The sequence below is a fragment of the Papaver somniferum genome, chromosome 1, assembly GCF_003573695.1.
Source record: "Papaver somniferum cultivar HN1 chromosome 1, ASM357369v1, whole genome shotgun sequence".
NCBI lineage: Eukaryota > Viridiplantae > Streptophyta > Magnoliopsida > Ranunculales > Papaveraceae > Papaver > Papaver somniferum.
Window position 1 is genome coordinate 203531162 of NC_039358.1, and position 18333 is coordinate 203549494.

The 18333-nt window shown below is 36.1% G+C and overlaps 2 protein-coding genes across 2 annotated transcripts; one reads left to right on the top strand and one right to left on the bottom strand.

Moving 5' to 3' along the window:
- Nucleotides 1-2560, bottom strand: LOC113358526 ((-)-alpha-terpineol synthase-like). The gene is made up of 7 exons (XM_026602120.1): nucleotides 2417-2560; nucleotides 2074-2335; nucleotides 1243-1609; nucleotides 942-1160; nucleotides 728-866; nucleotides 378-626; nucleotides 1-285 (listed from the first exon to the last, which is right to left on the bottom strand). Exons 1-7 carry the CDS (start codon nucleotides 2558-2560, stop codon nucleotides 1-3), a joined length of 1665 nt encoding a protein of 554 aa, XP_026457905.1.
- A 5725-nt stretch (nucleotides 2561-8285) lies between these two features.
- Nucleotides 8286-17227, top strand: LOC113312694 (E3 ubiquitin-protein ligase WAV3-like). Its single transcript, XM_026561435.1, has 13 exons — nucleotides 8286-8548; nucleotides 11356-11458; nucleotides 11888-11926; nucleotides 12060-12161; nucleotides 12355-12416; nucleotides 12506-12601; nucleotides 12721-12835; nucleotides 13599-13723; nucleotides 13908-14676; nucleotides 15031-15124; nucleotides 15234-15829; nucleotides 15921-16261; nucleotides 16348-17227. Exons 10-13 carry the CDS (start codon nucleotides 15070-15072, stop codon nucleotides 17018-17020), a joined length of 1665 nt encoding a protein of 554 aa, XP_026417220.1. The 5' UTR covers nucleotides 8286-8548; nucleotides 11356-11458; nucleotides 11888-11926; nucleotides 12060-12161; nucleotides 12355-12416; nucleotides 12506-12601; nucleotides 12721-12835; nucleotides 13599-13723; nucleotides 13908-14676; nucleotides 15031-15069; the 3' UTR covers nucleotides 17021-17227.
- Nucleotides 17228-18333: the final 1106 nt, after the last annotated feature.

Consider the following 18333-nt stretch of genomic DNA (forward strand, 5'->3'; position numbering starts at 1 on the left):
CTATATCGGATTAACAATCAAAGATAAAACATGATCTTTACTTTTACCGTCTTCAACTCCAAGCCCATCCCCGTATTGATAGAAAAACATTGCTGTTCGTGCAAGATTTAAAGCTATGCGAATAAAAGGAAGATCGAATGTTGTGTCGATGATAGACTCGTTCATTTTCTTCCATGTATCCATGATAAGTCCACTTATATACAAACGTGCATCCTCTTCGGAACTGCTCATTTCACGCATGTAACAATGTACTGATGAGGAGACATCACCTCTTTCTAGCTCCGCCTGCATGACCATTTCAAAAACATTAAGATCACCCCATGAAAATAATCTTGTCAACAAAAATGTTACGCTAACTAGATGTATAATTTTCTTACCGACGAAGTTGCAAGATCATTGGAAAGTCGGAAAATCATGGAAGCGCAATACAAAAGATTATGATTGTCTTCTAGAGCTCGTAGAACATCAGTTGTGATTCGTTGTTTGGTTGCGAAAAATGCATGAACTAGAAACACCGAACCAGATGAGGAAAGCCAGCCGTTTGACAAATATTCCTTAACCGTCGGTGTATATCCCTTGTTACACCACCTCGCCTCTACTAGCATCGCTTTTATAAAATTTGCCCACTAAAGTATCACAATAGTTTTGTCTTAATCAGTACTTCTTGCATCCCTTAAAAAGTGATACTTTTATTATTCAAGAGTTGTGACATTAAGAAGCAACTTACTGATTTGGTTAAGTAAGGTAAGATGTCGTGGCCTTGCTCTTTCAGTACCTCAAAAGCCATTTCGTTAGTTGTATTGTAAAGCGCTAAGAAACATATTTTCATATAGATCGGTAGCTTTTCCATGTCCTTGGTATTCCACCTGAATGCAATATAAATTGATGATAAATTTGGGCGCATGATAAGGAAGTTTTAGACCTTCATAACATATTATTACCTTTCAACGACATCGGCAAATATCTCGAGTTCTTCTAATGAACCATGAACGTCGTATATATCATCAATAATTAGCACAAAATTCATGACTTTTGTGAGCCATTCTGTGCAACGTTGGCTCTTTGCCTCTGCTGAAATCCCAATGCTAAATAAGAAACTCCCAACTAGCCTGTCTCTTGCGAAATTCAGTTTGCTAGCGACACCGAGACTCCTCCACCACCTAGCCAAATAGCAATATTGTGTGCATAAGTAAATTTGGAAGCTATGTCCACAAAGAGACATCATCTGGAGTATAACAATACCTTGACATATTTCGAAGATCTTCCTGGTGTGTGGCTTGGTATATATTGAAATTTAATTCAGCCAATTTCAAGAAAACACGGTTCATATCTTGTGCATCTTTATATTCATTGATGTACCACCTAGCTTCTGATCTCTCCATCCTCCAATGCAATGGAATCTCCAGGGAGCGATTTACTTGATTTCTAAGTTCTACATTGTTGTTGATCCCTTCAGCGAGTTTTCTTTTTGTGAATAGTATGGCCTCCTCTAGTATGCTTTCACCTTCTGAAGCTAAATGTGCAGCTTCATATAAGCTCAACATTCCCTTGACATCCTCACTCAGGTGTTCCTTAAAACCGTTTGTGTCCATGTAGATAGCAAACACATCTGTCATAGAGTGATCCAAGGACTCAATGTTACTTACTATGACAATCTATCTATCAATTGATAATACAAACTTTGAAACAATCCAATGCAAACACGTAGCACAATCCCTAAGTTCTGTTCTAATTTAACCTTTTTTTTTTTTTTGCTTTTATTTGCACATTGTTTCAAACAATCTTTTTTATGGATCATTTTCATGTGACAAATTTAGGATCGGCAATCTAGAGAAGAAAAATTTGTAAGCTAATTATATTGTTGGAATTATTTCTTAAAGACTTATGAAATGAATATAAACTTTCCTAATCATATACATTTATTAGAGTAAAATTTAAGAACACTAAGTATAAAAAACAACTATATATTCATATACAAAAGAAAAATATCACTTAATTTAGAACAAAATTAAGAAACAAAAAGATCACTTTATTTTGGGACGAAGAGAGTATATTTGAAGTTTTATGTATTACCTTGAGAGACCTTAAAGCCATATTGTCTGAGGAGCATAAATCTGAGAGCACTAGCATGTAAGTTATATATTTCCCCACCGTTCGGTTTGTCCTTATATATGTTAACAAGCATTTCCTTGATCTCCTCCTCAAAGAGATACTTCATTCCTAGCCTTTGAATGACATTGATCATCTCAAGTTGCGCCAAGGGTGTCGCAGCCTTTTCAAGCATAGTGGTCGCCTCTTTCTTCAACTTCTCTATTTGGTTTATGTATCCGTGGCCCTGCACAATAAACATTATTTTAGTTGCTCGCGAAACTTGGCATGACCAATTAACCAGAATACTGATGTACCTAGTGTTTACCTTGTAGTTGCTTTGAAGCGACTCGACAAAAGTGTAATCCCAAATAGTGGGCTGGTAATAAACGTTTCCCTGTTGCTTACTAACAACCACCGGATTATACTTCGGAGAGATTAATGTACATTTGGTGTATAAACGGTAGTTCATCTGTGAAGTGTCCAGTCTATTTGTTTTTATCAAAGATTTGGAGGAAATGAAGCAGAATTGGGTTTGCAAATGGAGAGAAAAAGCCATTTCGGACTAGGTAACAATGATAGAACAATTAGAAGGAAAAAAAAAACAATAATACAACTTAGAAGAGATAAGAAGAAGATTGAATGGAGAAGTAGTACTAGCTAGTATTTGTGTTAAGGAAGTGGAAGTGGAGAAGAGAAAGGTAATCGGTTGCTTTAAATGGAGGAATATAGTAGTAACCTAGTAGGAATATTAAATAGAGAGAAGTTGAAGAAAGAGGCAGCACCCAAGTAGGAGTATTTGGTATTGGGGTTTGAAGTATTTGGTACTGGGGTTTGCAAGGTGTCTGGGTGGATTGCCTTCGTATTATAAAACTAGACCTATTTCTTGTCTCTAGCGTTTACTTTCAATTGTTTTAAATTTCACGTTAGGTGTTAAAGAGTGTCACTAGGCATTAATACGTACTAATAATCTAGAAAAAGAACTTAATACGTGACCACATGTAGAAAGATATACTACTAAATTCAAATCCATTACTTTTCATTTTGTCTTAGGCTAACCCTTATGGTAATCAATCTGCCCCCAACTCTTAGGTTTATTTTTAAGCATTTTGCACCAATTGTTTTGGCACGGAGAGTGGAGTCGTTGGATCATTAGTCAAATGCGCTAATCCGATGGCTTAGATTTTCTGCATCCAATGATTGGGCAGAAAAGTGGGAAACCATTGAATCACCAATATATAGTTGGACACGAAAATTAATTTGTTGGTTTAGCGCACCAGCCATAAATTCACCCACCATCATTTTGCCTGATATATGTCTGCATGTTGAGGTGATATCTTAAGGTAGCCATAAATGATAAAAAATACTGTAAGTAAATTGAGGAAATTTTATGTTTTCCCTCAATTCACTCAAAGTTAGATTTGCCGGCTTTCACTTCATGTGATGCCCGATTACGAAGTTAAACCTTTTCTGGAGATAGGTACAGAGGATATCGTCACGACTGTATTGGCGGTTTAAAATAACAATAAGCAAATTGCTATGTAGCTCAGCATTATGTCATTAGCTAGCCTTATCTTGTCAGGAGGTATGTAATGGGATTTAAATTGTTGTATTTCTATACTCCATTAAACTACTGCCACCTAGTCATTATTAGTTTTAAGTTACGTGCCAACCCACATGGATTCACTACTTCCTATTCAGTTTTTCTTAGTTTGGCATCTTATCTGATATATGCACTTCGTCACATCTGTCCGCAGATATAAGCCGGGTTTTTGCCCGCAAAATGTTGAGCAAGTCGAGCCGGGTTTTTCTCTTCTACGCATGAATATATTTCCTTTCCATGGTGGAGCTAGCAGGAAATTTTTTTGCTCTAGCACTGCTAGATCATATTCGATCTAGCAGCACCAAGGCCAAGCATGTGACCATTCTTGATGTCACCTAACCCATTCATTAACCTCAGTTATACCCAAACATAGTCAGCCGTATTTTAGATCACCCCCGACTTTTTAGCTTCCACAGATTTATTTCTTAACTGTTATTAGCTATCTCTTTCCCCTAACTGTTTTTTTAGTTTGTTTGACACCACCCATTCTTCTCTCGTTCTTAATTAAGATCAATATTTCAACCAAAATGTGGACAGTCTGTGCAAAGTTCTTATAACTGTTTTGTTATATAGCTAATCACCATCTTCTCTCTGTAATTCAAATTTTTTTCTCCTACCAGCTTCTCAAACCGATGAAGAGCTGGATATGTGTGGTTCAAGATTCATTCAATTTGCTATAGTGATAAAGATGAATCCTAGTGGGATATGATGCCGGGATAAAACAAACAATGAATGATCCTATTTTGACTGTACTGTATAACTAAAGCAAAAAAAAAAAGGTGTTTAGGTCGTTCTTCTTTGCAAAGCAACAGAATAAACGCCAACAATATTAAAACTTTGCCTTCCTATGAAGACTATTGTTTGCTTCACAGTTCGTAGATCATATATTACCAGCAGTCATTGGTTTTTCTTTTGATTTTTTCTTTGCCATTGCATGCTTCGTCCAGAGCTGTTTTTTCTGCTATTTCTTTCTCCACTGCAGGCTCGTGTTGGGCATTTCTCTTTCTGCTTGCCTATTGGCCGGCAGTTTAATTTAGGTGGATTTGTTCGCCGCCGGTTTATATTTGTAGGTGATCTTGAAGATTACTGGATATACTAATTAGGTGTCAGATGCAGTTAACGCTACTTTAGTCTTCAGTTTTGCCAAAATAAAATACTGGATCTCCTTAAAAATACGTTGAATGATTTTGGTAGCAAAAATTCGCTCACATATAACTGAGGTTAAAAGTGTTGCTTAGCTGACATCAGAAGTGGACGCATTCTTAGTCTTGGTGCTGCTAGATCAAATATGATCTAGCAGCGCTAGAGCAAAACTTTCTCCGAGCTAGCATCCATAAATCCAGATGTTACAATGCATTTATTTTTGAACCTGGCAGACCCAGAACTTCAACTTGAAGGGGCCTAAAGAAAATATTTACACTCAATATTTAAATTTGAGTTCCAAATTATGAATGATATTTTAGTTCCAAATTATGAATGATATTTTGGGGAACGTGGTTTTTTTTTTTTTTTTTGGATCATTAAGTTATTAGGCCAGCAATTGTTTAGGGATACGGATGTCCTAATAAGAGCAATGTCTAAATTGTCCTTTTACTCAACTAAATTTTTATTTTTTGTTTTTGTTTATTTTAATTTTCTTTTTTCTTTTCTTTAATTTTTCTTATTTTAACTTTTTTTTTAAATTTTTTCTATTAGGTATTATTTGGCTAGGTCTGTTTTTTTTTTCTTTTCCTCGACGAACTTCAATTTGTTCTTCATATGTGACTTTTTGTCTATAAAACCAATTGTTGTGTTCGGTTAAATCGAATTTTTTTTGTCGTAACCGAACTTCAGACCATAAGAAGAAAATGTTGAGTTCGATTCAAGTTGATTTTTTTTCCTCCTAACCGAAGTTTTCTCTGAAAACCGATGTATTGAATACTTTATGTCGCAATATCTTTCTCCTAACCAAAATTTTCTCCGAAAACCCATATATTGAGTTCGGTTACGTTCCATTTTTTCTCCTAACCGAGCTTCTCTCTGAAAAACTATATGTTGAGTTCGGTTACATTGCAAATTTTTTTCTCCTAAACAAACTTTTCTCTGAAAACAAATATATTGAGTTCTGTTACGTCACAATTTTTTTCTCTCAACCAAATTTTTCTCTAAATCCCTATATATTGAGTTCGGTTAAGTTGCAGTTTTTTCTCCTAACCAAAGTCGGTTGTGTCACAATTATTTCTTCTCACACTGCACTTAGTCAATATATTCGTTTACGTCGCATTTTTTTCTTTGAAGTGAACTTTCTTCGAATTACGTTCATAAAATTCGGTTAGAAAAATGGGGAAAAAAAAGCTAGGCGAACGCGACTAAGAAAAAAAAATTAGAACCTAACTAAACCTGATAAAAAAAATAAAATAAAAATAAAAAATAAATTAAAACAAATAAAATAAAGTCAATTTTTTTTTTAAAATTAACAACATTAAATAAGAAAATAATTAAAATAATATAAGGGTATTTTAATTATTATAATAAGCTACCAGAAATAAAAGAATGGTCTTCTTTAAAATCTCCATGGTTCCAAAAAATTCTATGAAATTAGTGGCATGGGACCTACAATTGGTATGTGGACTAGGGTTATTGAACTTTACTTCATAATGAGCTACCAGAAATAAAAGAATGGTCTCCTTTAAAATCTCCATGGTTCCAAAAATATGTGGACTAGGGTTATTGAACTTTATTTCATAATGAGCTACCAGAAATAAAAGAATGGTCTCCTTTAAAATCTCCATGGTTCCAAAATATTCTTTGAAATTAGTGGCATGGGACCTACAATTGGTGGGAAAAATTCTAGAAATCAGAAGATAATAAAGGACTTAGGCTTGCTTGCTTTAGTATCAATTGAAAAAGTGAGGGTCTAACAACCTCACCCAATATTTCGCTTAGCTATCTGTATGGACTAATTCCAATATACTTTTAAGAGAATAACTAGACAGTCAAACTCAATCTTAATAAAAAGTAGATCAAAGAGTTATATCTCAAATTCTCGATTCAATCCTCACTCAAATAAATAGGAATTTGCGAGCCTGATTGAATATAAGAGAAATCACTTGAACGGTATCAAAGACCAATGTTCAAGGATCAATCAATTTCAATAACAACCAAAGACTGGATTTACCAATTGATCGATTATACGCACAACCTGTGATATTTCAATTATATAACAAGCGGAAAAGAAATAACACAGGCACCAAAATTTTTGTTAACGAGGAAACCGCAAATTGCAGAAAAACCCCGGGACCTAGTCCAGATTGAACACACACTGTATTAAGCCGTTACAAACACTAGCATAGTACAAACTAACTTCGGTCTGGACTGTAGTTGAATCCCAATCAATCTCACATTGATCCAAGGTACAATTTCGCTCCTTATGTCTCTGATCCCAGCAGGATACTACGTACTTGATTCCCTTAGTTGATTAATCTGTCTCACATAGAAAAGTCTATAGGAATAGATAAATCTGTCTCCCATAGAAATACCTTCGAACAAAAACCAATTGATATACCGGACTTATATTTCCGAAGAACAACCTAGAAATATCAATCACCTCACAATAACCTTAATCGACTAGCGAAACAAGATATTGTGGAATCACAAACGATGAGACGAATGTGTTTGTGACTACTTTTCTATCTTGCCTATCAGAGATATAAATCTCAAGCCAATCTTACGATTGTACTCAATCACGATAGAAACAACAAGATCAGATCACACAACTACAGAGAAAATAGTTGGGTCCGGCTTCACAATCCCAATGAAGTCTTCAAGTCGTTAACATATAGGGTCTTGAGAGAAACCTAAGGTTAAAGGAGAATCAACTCTAGTTTATGAAACTAGTATCACACAATAAGTGTGGGGATTAGGTTTCCCAGTTGCTAGAGTTCTACTTTATATAGTCTCCAAATCGGGGTTTGCAATCTAAGTTACTTTGGTAACGAAGCATTCAATATTCACTGTTAGATGAAAAATTAACTTTCACATTTAACTCCTAAATTAACTTCTAAAAATTGCACATCTATTTCCTTTTTCACATTTTCATTTCTTTTTTTAATTTAAATTATCACATATCTATTTTACAACAACCTCGAATTTGGTTTCACAGAAAAAAGAAATATCCTTATGAGACGTTTTAAAAGATAGATTTATAGTGAAAAAAATTCAAGACAAGATTGAATTTTGCCGTGAGTTGAATGTTCGAATGGGTCAATTATTTATAAAAGGTAGAAACTAACCGTTGTATGATTCGACCATTGTCGCATCAATATGGACGGTCGTCCCACATTGACCTTCTCGGCTTAATTTGTCGTGAAGAACGTTTTCCCCGTTGTACAAAACTCAATTTGTGTATCCAGCTGGACAAGTAAACCGACAAATTTGATGGTGCCTATTAGAGTTGCTCTTAACGAAGCCGCCGTAGTAATTATTAGAAGTTGGGGCTGAAATATCCATTTGGGACTGAAATGTCCAAAAACGGTACATTTTCCCAATTTCGGTCCACTTCAAGTGTTTTACTCCTGTTTTTAGTTTCCTTCCCTCCCTCCCTCCCTCCCTCCCTCCAAGCTTGACAATCGATCTCCATCCACCACTGCTATTAGCTTCCAATCTCATCGAAATTTCATCAACCAAAATGAAGAGTGATATACCTGTTTCTATTATTCATTTCTGGTATCACATTTCTGAAATTTTGAGAGAAATTAAGTTTTTAGGGCTTTTAGGTCAAGTAGAAGACCTAATTTCAGGAAAAATTAGTCTTGTTTTTCGCCCAAACAGGAAATCTTCGAAGGCAATGACTGCTGTTACATTGAATTACTTTGCAAAGTAAGTAAGTGAAATACATACTTCATGTTTGTCCCCAAATTTTGATTCAAGTTAATGATTGTGATAGGTATATATTGTCAACTGAAATAACATGATCAGATTGAATCTGATATTTATAATTTGGAATTGACAATACACAGGCAGTTATTGATTTCATGTACAAGACTACATGCTCTGCAGTTTCTAAGATGAGTCCTTGGGCAATTTTCTAAAATTATAGGCATGAGATACATTCAACTGGTTTATAATTGCAGTATTGGTCTAGCTCCTTGTTGATTATGGTATATGGCGTTAGTATGTGAACTTCGTCTATTACATAGGGTCTGGCATTTTGAAACCGTGTATCTCAAAAACACTTGTACCCGTAAGTAAATTGGAAAACTGCTAATTTAGTCTCATTAGAAAAGCAGACCACCATCAGAAAGACTAAAGAGAAGATTATTAGTCATAAGAACAATTCTGTACAAGTTTCGAGTTCTAAGACTACTCATGCCTGTAAAACATTGATTTAATGGGTTTGAACTCTGGAATATGTTTTTCTGTCTGTTGACCGTATTAGTGATGTTATGATAAGAAAAAGATGAAAATCCTACATGTTTTAGTCTGTTAGGTAGACTTAGGCCGTTTGTGTTAGGTATTGGGGACACATCACCAAGAATTAGTATCCTTGTACTCGAGTATGCTTATCTGTTTTTTACATGAAAGTTTGGTACAAAGATATTATCTTGACTGTCTAAATCAACATAAGTCAACTCGCTGTCTGCTAACTGCTTAGCCTTGTATCAGCCTTGTCTAGTTGGGTATGGTGAAGGCACCATCTTTGTATTAAAAACTAGTCCTATTCTTTGTCTGGTGTTTACTGTAAAGCTTTCAAAGCAATCAATTTAAATTTGCGGCAGATGTTAAGAGACTTCAGGCTAATATTTGTTATCACCCACATGAGTAATACTGAAATGTGCTTCTAGTAAGTAATTTCTGTTTCCGTATATCATTTTTTCTTAAATTTACATCTCCTATAACAGAAAGCATGACATTAAACAAAACCCAAATCGTATGTTTCACCAATCAAACTTAAATCATGTCATAATAAGAGAAATCAAACTCATATCCATGTTTTAAGAGGCCATGAATCAACTAAACAAACACATAAAATTGCAAAATCTAGAGAGATTTGTTGACCAGAGAGAAATAACAAATAAGGAACTAGGTTAGAGTTTATACTTGAATATTAAATCTTCATGTATTCTTGCACAGGGACGAATTTTCTCATGCGATTTTCAAAGATAAGACTAGAAATTAAATATCTAGGATTTAAAAATTAAAAATGGGCATTTGAAGATCGCAGGAGAAGATTCGTCCCTGTGCAAAAATAAGTATAAACTCTAACATGGTTCCTTATTTGTTATTTCTCTCTGGTCAAATTACTGAATCAACAAATCTCTCTAGATTTTTGCAATTTTATGCGTTTGTTTAATTGATTCACGGTGTCTTAAAGCATAGGTATGTGTTTGATTTCTCTTATTATGACATGATTTAAGTTTGATTGGTGAAACATACAATTTGGGTTTTGTTCAGTGTCATCAGTGGCACTTTGAAACTATATATCTCACAAACACATGCACTGTGTGAGTACTGTTAATGGATTAGCCTAGTTAATCGCAAAATCCTAATAAATAAAAACCTGTTCATAATTCCATCAGGCTTAGGACCTATCCAATGTGTGACATAACACAATTCAAGGGAAAAGAATTCAACACTGCACCTGTCGAGAACTTGAGGAATCTGTTTTTTAGTATCAGGGCATGTGAATTTCTATATTCCTACTTGAATTATGAAATAGATTAAGACTTCTTTCCATAATAGACACCGGAAAAGATATTTGAGTTATCTCCTTTGGCAAAAATAGCTAATTTGAGTTATCTCCTCTCGGAATTGATTCCTTGTGTTTACTCAGTCACACTATATGCTTACCTTTTGGAGTATTTGGTGCCAAGGTTTGCATGTGTTGCATGTAGTAATAAGGATATGACGGCAACTTTGCTGTCACTGTCGTCATCAGCTGCTAGGGTCGGCATATGGGAATGTTTAGATATAGAACAATGGAACAATGTCTAGATTTTAATAGTGTGTTCAAGGTGTTGTAACTTTGTTTCAGTGGGAAAAGTTTATTATGTGGTATTTCTTACATGCCTCACTTTGTTTGTTGATGTTGGGAAGAATGGATTTTTTTTTATAAGCCTCTTAACTTAAATAAGAAGATAATTAGGTTGCATTATTGTGACAGAACGGAAGAATAGGACTGTATAAGGTGTGCAATGATTTCACTTCCATTTTTTAGTACGGTAAAGTTTTATGCCTATTTCATTTTTCCATGTCTACTTTGCGTGAGATTTTACAGTAGTCACCTGCTTGATTGGTGGTAATTGTAATGGAATAGGTCCAACCCATTGTTGATGATGTATGCAATAGAGGCGATGCAGCTGTTATAGAGTTGGTGTTTCTTTGATTCTTTGTTATATTGTGTGCTTTCTCTCTCATTTCTGAAGGATTTTCTTGTCTGAGTTGGTGTTTAATGTGTATGTTATCATGATTTGATCTGCCTGTTTTGTTCACTTTGTAGTCATACCACGAGGTTTGACAAAGCTTCCCTGGATAAAATTATTGAACGAGTCGCTAATCTTCCTGATACCCAGTTAGGCCAAATATCTATTTTAAGTTGTCTTCTGTTATTAATTAAGTGTATTATCAGTATTTTACTTTAGTTATATAATACTTTTGCTAAGCCTTGTTTTTGGTCGTGGGTACAGCTTGATCCAGCTGTTAAAGAAGCATTTGATGTTCCGTATGGAAACGTATATGCACTCCGTTTTTGCACAAAAGGCTCCCCCTGTGAAAGTTCAGAACATGAAAGTAAGTAAAATATCACTCCGTTTTTGTTTTTCTGGTTCACATTTTTTAGTATGGTTGGAAATCAAGAAATTTTATTTCAAACTGAACAAGGATTCTGAATTAGAAGAATGCTGATGGGTCTTGGTCTGAAGTTCACTGGCCGTCGTCCCTTTTTTATCTTTTATATTATTCTTCTCTCTTTAGCAAAAATTGAAATAGTTGTCTTCGATTCAAAGAGCCCTGAAGACCCTGGTTCATGTATACACAGGGATGATCCAAGGCCTAAGTTCTCCAGAGGATATTTTCCTCACATAACAACAGTCCATTCTAAAAAGTATAAAAGCACAGTCCCATCATGAAGTAGTAGAAAAATCAATAGTGAAATGGACATGTCTTTCACTTTTTCTTGAATGTATCTCATATCACTAGTTTGACCTTTTATTTGCTCAGGTTATTAGATGCAAGCGAGTATCAAGGTGCATTACTTCTGTGAGTTTTTCTGCGGTTTTACCTTCAACAGCACTCATGCTTGCAGTGCAAATTTTCTAATTTATGTTAACAGTGAAATTTCATATTCAGTGACTTATATGGTGTATGGTGACTTTCAATTTTCTGTAACCAGATGGGTTGACATTTTGTTTGTTCTGCACCAGCCTGCACAGATTGCAGGATGCGAAATTGTTTTTCTGGCTACTCCCCCAAAAAAGTTGGCAGCATCTGTGAGGTTATTAATTACCTACCAATCCACTCTTGTGAATCACGTCACTAATAGGAAATAAAATTGTAGGTTATGTCAAAGCTGTAAAAATGATTCTCCCAGTATTCTTGTCATCCCCTTTATTTAAGCACTGAGATTGTAGTTCTGCTTTTTCTTCTTACACCTAACGTTTTTGTCTTCATGTTTTAAATGTTCATAGTTGTCAAAGACTGAGGTTGATAGCCTCGCCCTCGTATTGATTTCTCTTCCATTTTTAGTACGGTAAGGTTCAATTTTTTTATTTCATTTTCCCATTTTTGTGAGAATTTAACTAATCACGTGCTTGATTTGTGGTGATTGAACTGGAATAGGTCTAACCCATTGTTGATGATGGATGCAATCGAGGCGATGCCACTGTTACAGAGTCTCATTTCTGAAAGCTTTTCTTGTCTATGTTGGAGTTCAATGTATGTGTTATCACAATTTGATCTGCCTGTTTTGTTCACTTTGTAGTTATACCACGAGGTTTGACAAAGTTTCCCTGGATAAAATCATTGAATTAGTTGCTGATCTTCTTGATCTCCAGGTTGGCTAAGTATATATTTTAGATTGTCGTTTGGTATGGGTGCAGCTCGATCCAGCCGTTAAAGAGGCATTTGATTTTCCCAAAAGGCTCTCCTGGTGAAAGTCAGGAACACGAAGTAAGTAAATATCACTCTGTTTTTTGTTTTTCTGGTTCTAGTAATTGTATCTCATACTAAATGATGATTCTGAATTAGAAGAATGCTGATGGGTTCTTGTCTGAAGTTCACTAGCCCTCGTCCCTTTTTTTTATCTCTTTGTTCTTCTCCCTTTAGCATAATTTGGAATAGTTGCCTCCGATTCAAAGAGCCCTGAAGACCCTTGTTCATGTATACACAGGGATGATCCAAGTCCTAAATTTTCCAGAGGATGTTCTCCTCACATAACCAGTCCATTCTAAAAAGTATAAAGTCGCAGTCCTATCATGAATTATTAGTAAAAAGAATCAATAGTTAAATGGATATGTCTTTCGTTTTTTTTCTAGAATGTAGCACATATCACTAGTTTAACCCTTTATTTGGTCAGGGTGGTTACATGCAAGTGAGTATCAAGGTGCATTACTTCTGTGAGTCTTTATGTTCCTTTAACAGCACTGTAATCTTTAGAGCCTAGACCAATTCAAGATTGCTTCTATTGTATCAAGTGGATTTTTGGCGCCCATGGGAGAATTGGATCTATAAATTGAAGCTTTTATTTAACTGTAACAGTAATTGATATATTGATCAGATGTCAATCCATAGATTGCAGATCGTGTTAAGAAAATTTCAGTAATTCGCTGGTGTTTGTATAAAATTAACGTGGTTTTGTCTGAATAAAGGAGTGAATGAATTATTTTTGTACTGAGTAATCTTTTAAGAGCCTAATAAACCTTGTGTGCTGCAGTTAACGTGCAATCTTTGTCTGGGTCCCCCGCCAATTTACAAGCCTACACAGCACTGTTGAAGCCCCATGAGAGAACTATGGCACTTGACCTTCCACATGGTGGGCATCTTTCCCATGGGTATCAGGTGCGTCTAGTTATTCTCACTCAATTGTTTCCAACTGAAATTGTTGTCGACCAGTATGAGAACTTGATCTAATACACGGGCCGAGGCTATCACATGCATGTTCAATCAAGCACAAGTCAGCAATATGTTCGTGGGAACACATAGTATTCTGAATTGATCTTTATGTTTTTATTTTGCTCTGCAGACTGACACCAAAGAGATATCTGCCGTATCTGTATTTTGTGAGAGCACTGGTTACATTGATTATGATCAGGTAATAAAATTTGAAAGCTATTGCTCAGCTTGTTCAAATATGATTATCGGTTTAATAGTTTCTTTTATTTGTTCTGGAGAAAATCGCTACACTCTTCAGGCCAAAACCGTTAGTTGCTGGTGCAAGTGCTTATTCACGCTTCTACGATTATGCACGCATTCTCCAGTACTTTAAGTATTTTATGAGAGCACTGTACCAGTTGATAATACTCGCTAATCCGCAGTGGTATCATTTTGTCGATGGGATAGAATAAGAATAATTTAAGGTCCAAGTTTTTATTTCCCTTTGCCTTACCTGTATATTTATGATCTGCCTCTTTTTAAGGTTTGTTTTCCCTTTCTCATCCTTCCTATTTTTACATTTTTGTCAATTTAAACAGTATCAAAATCTAACTGTGCATTTCATCCAGGAATTGTTGATTTTGGTCTTTTTAACCAATTTTGTGCTAATTTAACTACTTGTTCGCATTTGTTAGCACATTGTCATAAGTTGGATACCAGCTGTTAGACCATCCACAGCGGTGTGAATTCATATCTTTTACGCTATAATTCACGCTTACCAAATTTGACAATCAATATAGCATATGGTATAAGCAATGAACTGGATAAGACCATCTTTGTCAGCTACAGATTGTTGAATCTGTCTTGGAAAATTCAATGATCTCTGCTAATTAGGCCTTATGTCAGCCTTGTGTCGTCAGGTATGTTTATACTATAAACTAGACCCACTTGTCGCCTAGCGTTTACTTTGAAACTTCCATACAAATTCCAAATGGATGTATGGACACACATGGATATGAATGAAATGCGGCATCTTATGTGGATATGTTCTCATTTGTGAGCATATTATTACAGGCCGGCAATAATTATGCATTTAATAGTATAATATTTAGCGATAATGAGCTCGCAACCAAACGACATGGTCAGGATGGGACAACTAGCATAAAAAAAATGTTATTCAACGACTTCTCCCTCTATTAGTCGTCTCCCTATCTGTCTATAAACTCAAAGTTGCAAAAACTGAGAAATACATCAAAATTTTCTTAATTTATCAGAAAAAACAGTAAGGGTTGAGTTTCATTTCATTCACGAAAATGAGAAACGAGGTACATGACGATGATGAGCCAATTCTGAGATTGAACGGAGAAGGTATTATTGACACTACCTGTTTATGTTTATAGCTTGATTTGTTCTGTCTGTCCTTTCAATTTCTTGATGATGAATTGCATTTCGTGAATGATTAATTTCTTTATCTCAGAGGAGGAAGATGCAGATATTGATCTAGATGGTGGAAAAACGGAGGCGAGAATTTTTAACAAGCAGTTTGCACCATTGGAAGAGTGCCCATTTAAGGCGTTGCTGGAGCTCAAGGGTATTGGAGCTAACGAAGGCAGATTAGGCGTCGATCTTGTGACCATCTTAGATATCAGTGGTAGCATGAGTACACTAACTGAGGAGCAGAAAAAGAAGAATGAGGCACCTAAATTAGTAAAAATGCAACTTGCAATGCAGTTTTTGGTCAAGAAACTTAGCCGAGTTGATCGTTTGTCGGTCGTCACTTTCAATAGAAAGGCCGAGAAACTATGCCCACTACGCCAGATAACTGAAGATTCTAAAAAGGAAATTATAGATCAAGTCAATGATTTAAAAGCTAAATCCACCACAAACACTGAAGCTGGCCTTAAACTGGCCTTAAAAATACTGAAAGACCGCACTCGCACCAAAAACCGTAGTGTGGCTATCATGCTTATGACTGATGGGATAGAAGATGCGGAAAGTGAAGCTATCAGTGTCCCACTCGGCAATGTGCCCGTATACACATTCGCTTTTGGTGCTGATCAATGTGATCCCGAGGTAGTTTAAAGTTTGACATTAAATTTTTTACTCTGTTCCTATAACTTCACTTAACTAGGTGTATTTTTCTCATATGTGCTCCGTGTTGTAGGTGCTTAGTGCAATTGCCAAGAAAAGCAATGGAGGGACATTTTCACCTGTTCCAGACTTGGATGATCTGAGTGTTGCATTCTCCACTGCTTTGGCCGGGCTTCTCAACGTGTCTATTGAGGATCTGACTTTGACGGTCGCACCACTGAATAGGTCCCATCTCAACGAAGTGAATGCTGGAAATTACCCAAAAACAAAGCAGGCCACCGTAATGGAGCCTGTAACTGTTACATTCAGGTCATTATACGACAGAGAAACCCGCAAGGTCCTTGCGTTACTAACTCTCCCAAAGGTTGATGCAAGAAAGGGCATCCAAACTTACCGACTGGTTTACAAGTACAGGTAAATCCAATTTCAATTTACTCTAAATAATTGTTCTTATCGAATCTCATATAAAGAAAGTCTGATGGACATGTATGCCTACACAGGGTTAATGGGAAAAATGAATATGATTCTGATACGCGAGATATAAATGTGACCCGCACTGATAAACAAACAGATGAAGAGAGACCGGAGGTGCTAGCTGAAGAAAAGCGTATCAAAACTGCAAGTTCCATAACAGCAGCCAGAATATTGGCCGACAAAAAGAAGCTTGATGAGGCTAGGGCAGAGCTGATTGCTGCTGGTAAATCATTTACACAGATTGATGCCATACTTAAGTCTCAGGTGGACCACCTCATTCTTCTCATGGTGTCCCAAGAAACCTATGACGAACAAGGGAGTGCTTATGCACGTGCCCTTGAGGCTTCTCATGAATCCCAACGTGCCACAGCTCTCCCTGCTGGTGTTAAGAGTGGGTTCGAAATTCCCCTTGTCGGCGAATTCAACAAACAAGCTAAAGCTCATAGTTTGGATCCCGACAATTATGTAGTGCCCACACCGGAGGAAGATAAGAAAGCCGTCGCTCCTCCAACCGTAGAGGTGGATGAACCTATCCTTGATTTAGCACACCGCCTTGCCGAAATACTCAAAACTCTAGACTCACAGGCACCAACCAAACAGGTGGATCTTGCTAAGGTTCAGGAAATTTCTGCTTTGTCCCAAGGGCTTGCTGAAAAACTAAAAGAACTAGACTCACAGGCTCCATCATCGTCCAGCTAAATACATCAAAGTCCTTGTCTCACACATGGATCGGCTTCATTTTTTACAACTCTCTTTTATATTATGATATCTTCGTATTGTCGAGTGTTATTTAATAATTTATGCATTTATGTTCTTATCATTTCCGTCTGAATTGCTTTTATGTTTCCTTTAAAAAGTTGCTTTTAAGTTCGCAATAAAATGTGGAGATGTTGGGTCTCTTGGGATTTCGTTTCTTTTTTGCATTACGTGGTAAATTTATTTATTTCCTTGACGTGGTATATGGGCATTGAAATTTGAAAAACTATCGTATGAAGTGGACGAGAAATATTGACAAAGCTAAAATTGATGGAGGTTAGGGGTGAGCAATGGACGGACAGATACGGATTAGGAGTCGCCCACGTCCTATCCATCAAAATTGTAGATTTAGAAAATCCAACCGTGTCCGGTCCAATCATCCACGGATCAGCGGTTAATACGATCCAGATGCGGATTAACTGCGGATCCTTAAAAAGAAAAAAAAAATCTTTGATATCCTCGTTCTTGTTCTTGTTAATGGGGGAGATGGAAACCATACGGTTCATTACTTCTTTGTATTAAGAAGTGCCAATCTCATTCTCAGGTGACAGATTGAACTATGCTTACTAGTATTTTATTTAATATTACTTTGTATCGTCTTCAATTAATATTATTCTATCACTTAAAGTAAATGGTGAACTTTGAACTCTGCTTACTGGTATTTTATTTCCATACTGTTCTCGTCCCATTATTCTTTGATTCTCTCACTCTCACTATCTCTAGGTATAACTGCAAGACTCTTCTGCAAATCCCACATTAGATTTCTTAGTATCGTAAACAAACCTTAGATTCCTCTTCCGAAAGTTTCCAGTTATCCCGACTTCACCTTCTGATGATAGACTAGCAAGAGCTAAACAAACTTGAGAAGCATCATCTTTAACAAAATAAAACATACCTCGCATATCCACTTTTATTCCGACAGTATCTTCAAAATGCATATCCATAGTAGGAATGTTAAAATTTTCATACGCTGTTAAGTTAAAACAAGTGTCTAATATTGAAGATGATAGAGGGTGCCCTACGATGCGGATGAATCCGCGGATTTCAAAATTCAACCGCAACCAAACCGTGTAAACGTGCGGATTTGAAAATTTCATCCGTGTCCGGCCCATAAATCTTGCGGATTGGGTTTTACCCGTAATTTTGCGGACGGATACGAATGTAATGTACGATTCCGGTTTTTTTGCACAGCTCTAATAGAGGTACGGGCAGTGCAATTTCGGAAGGTGCTACCGTCCAAAAGAATTGGAAGACAT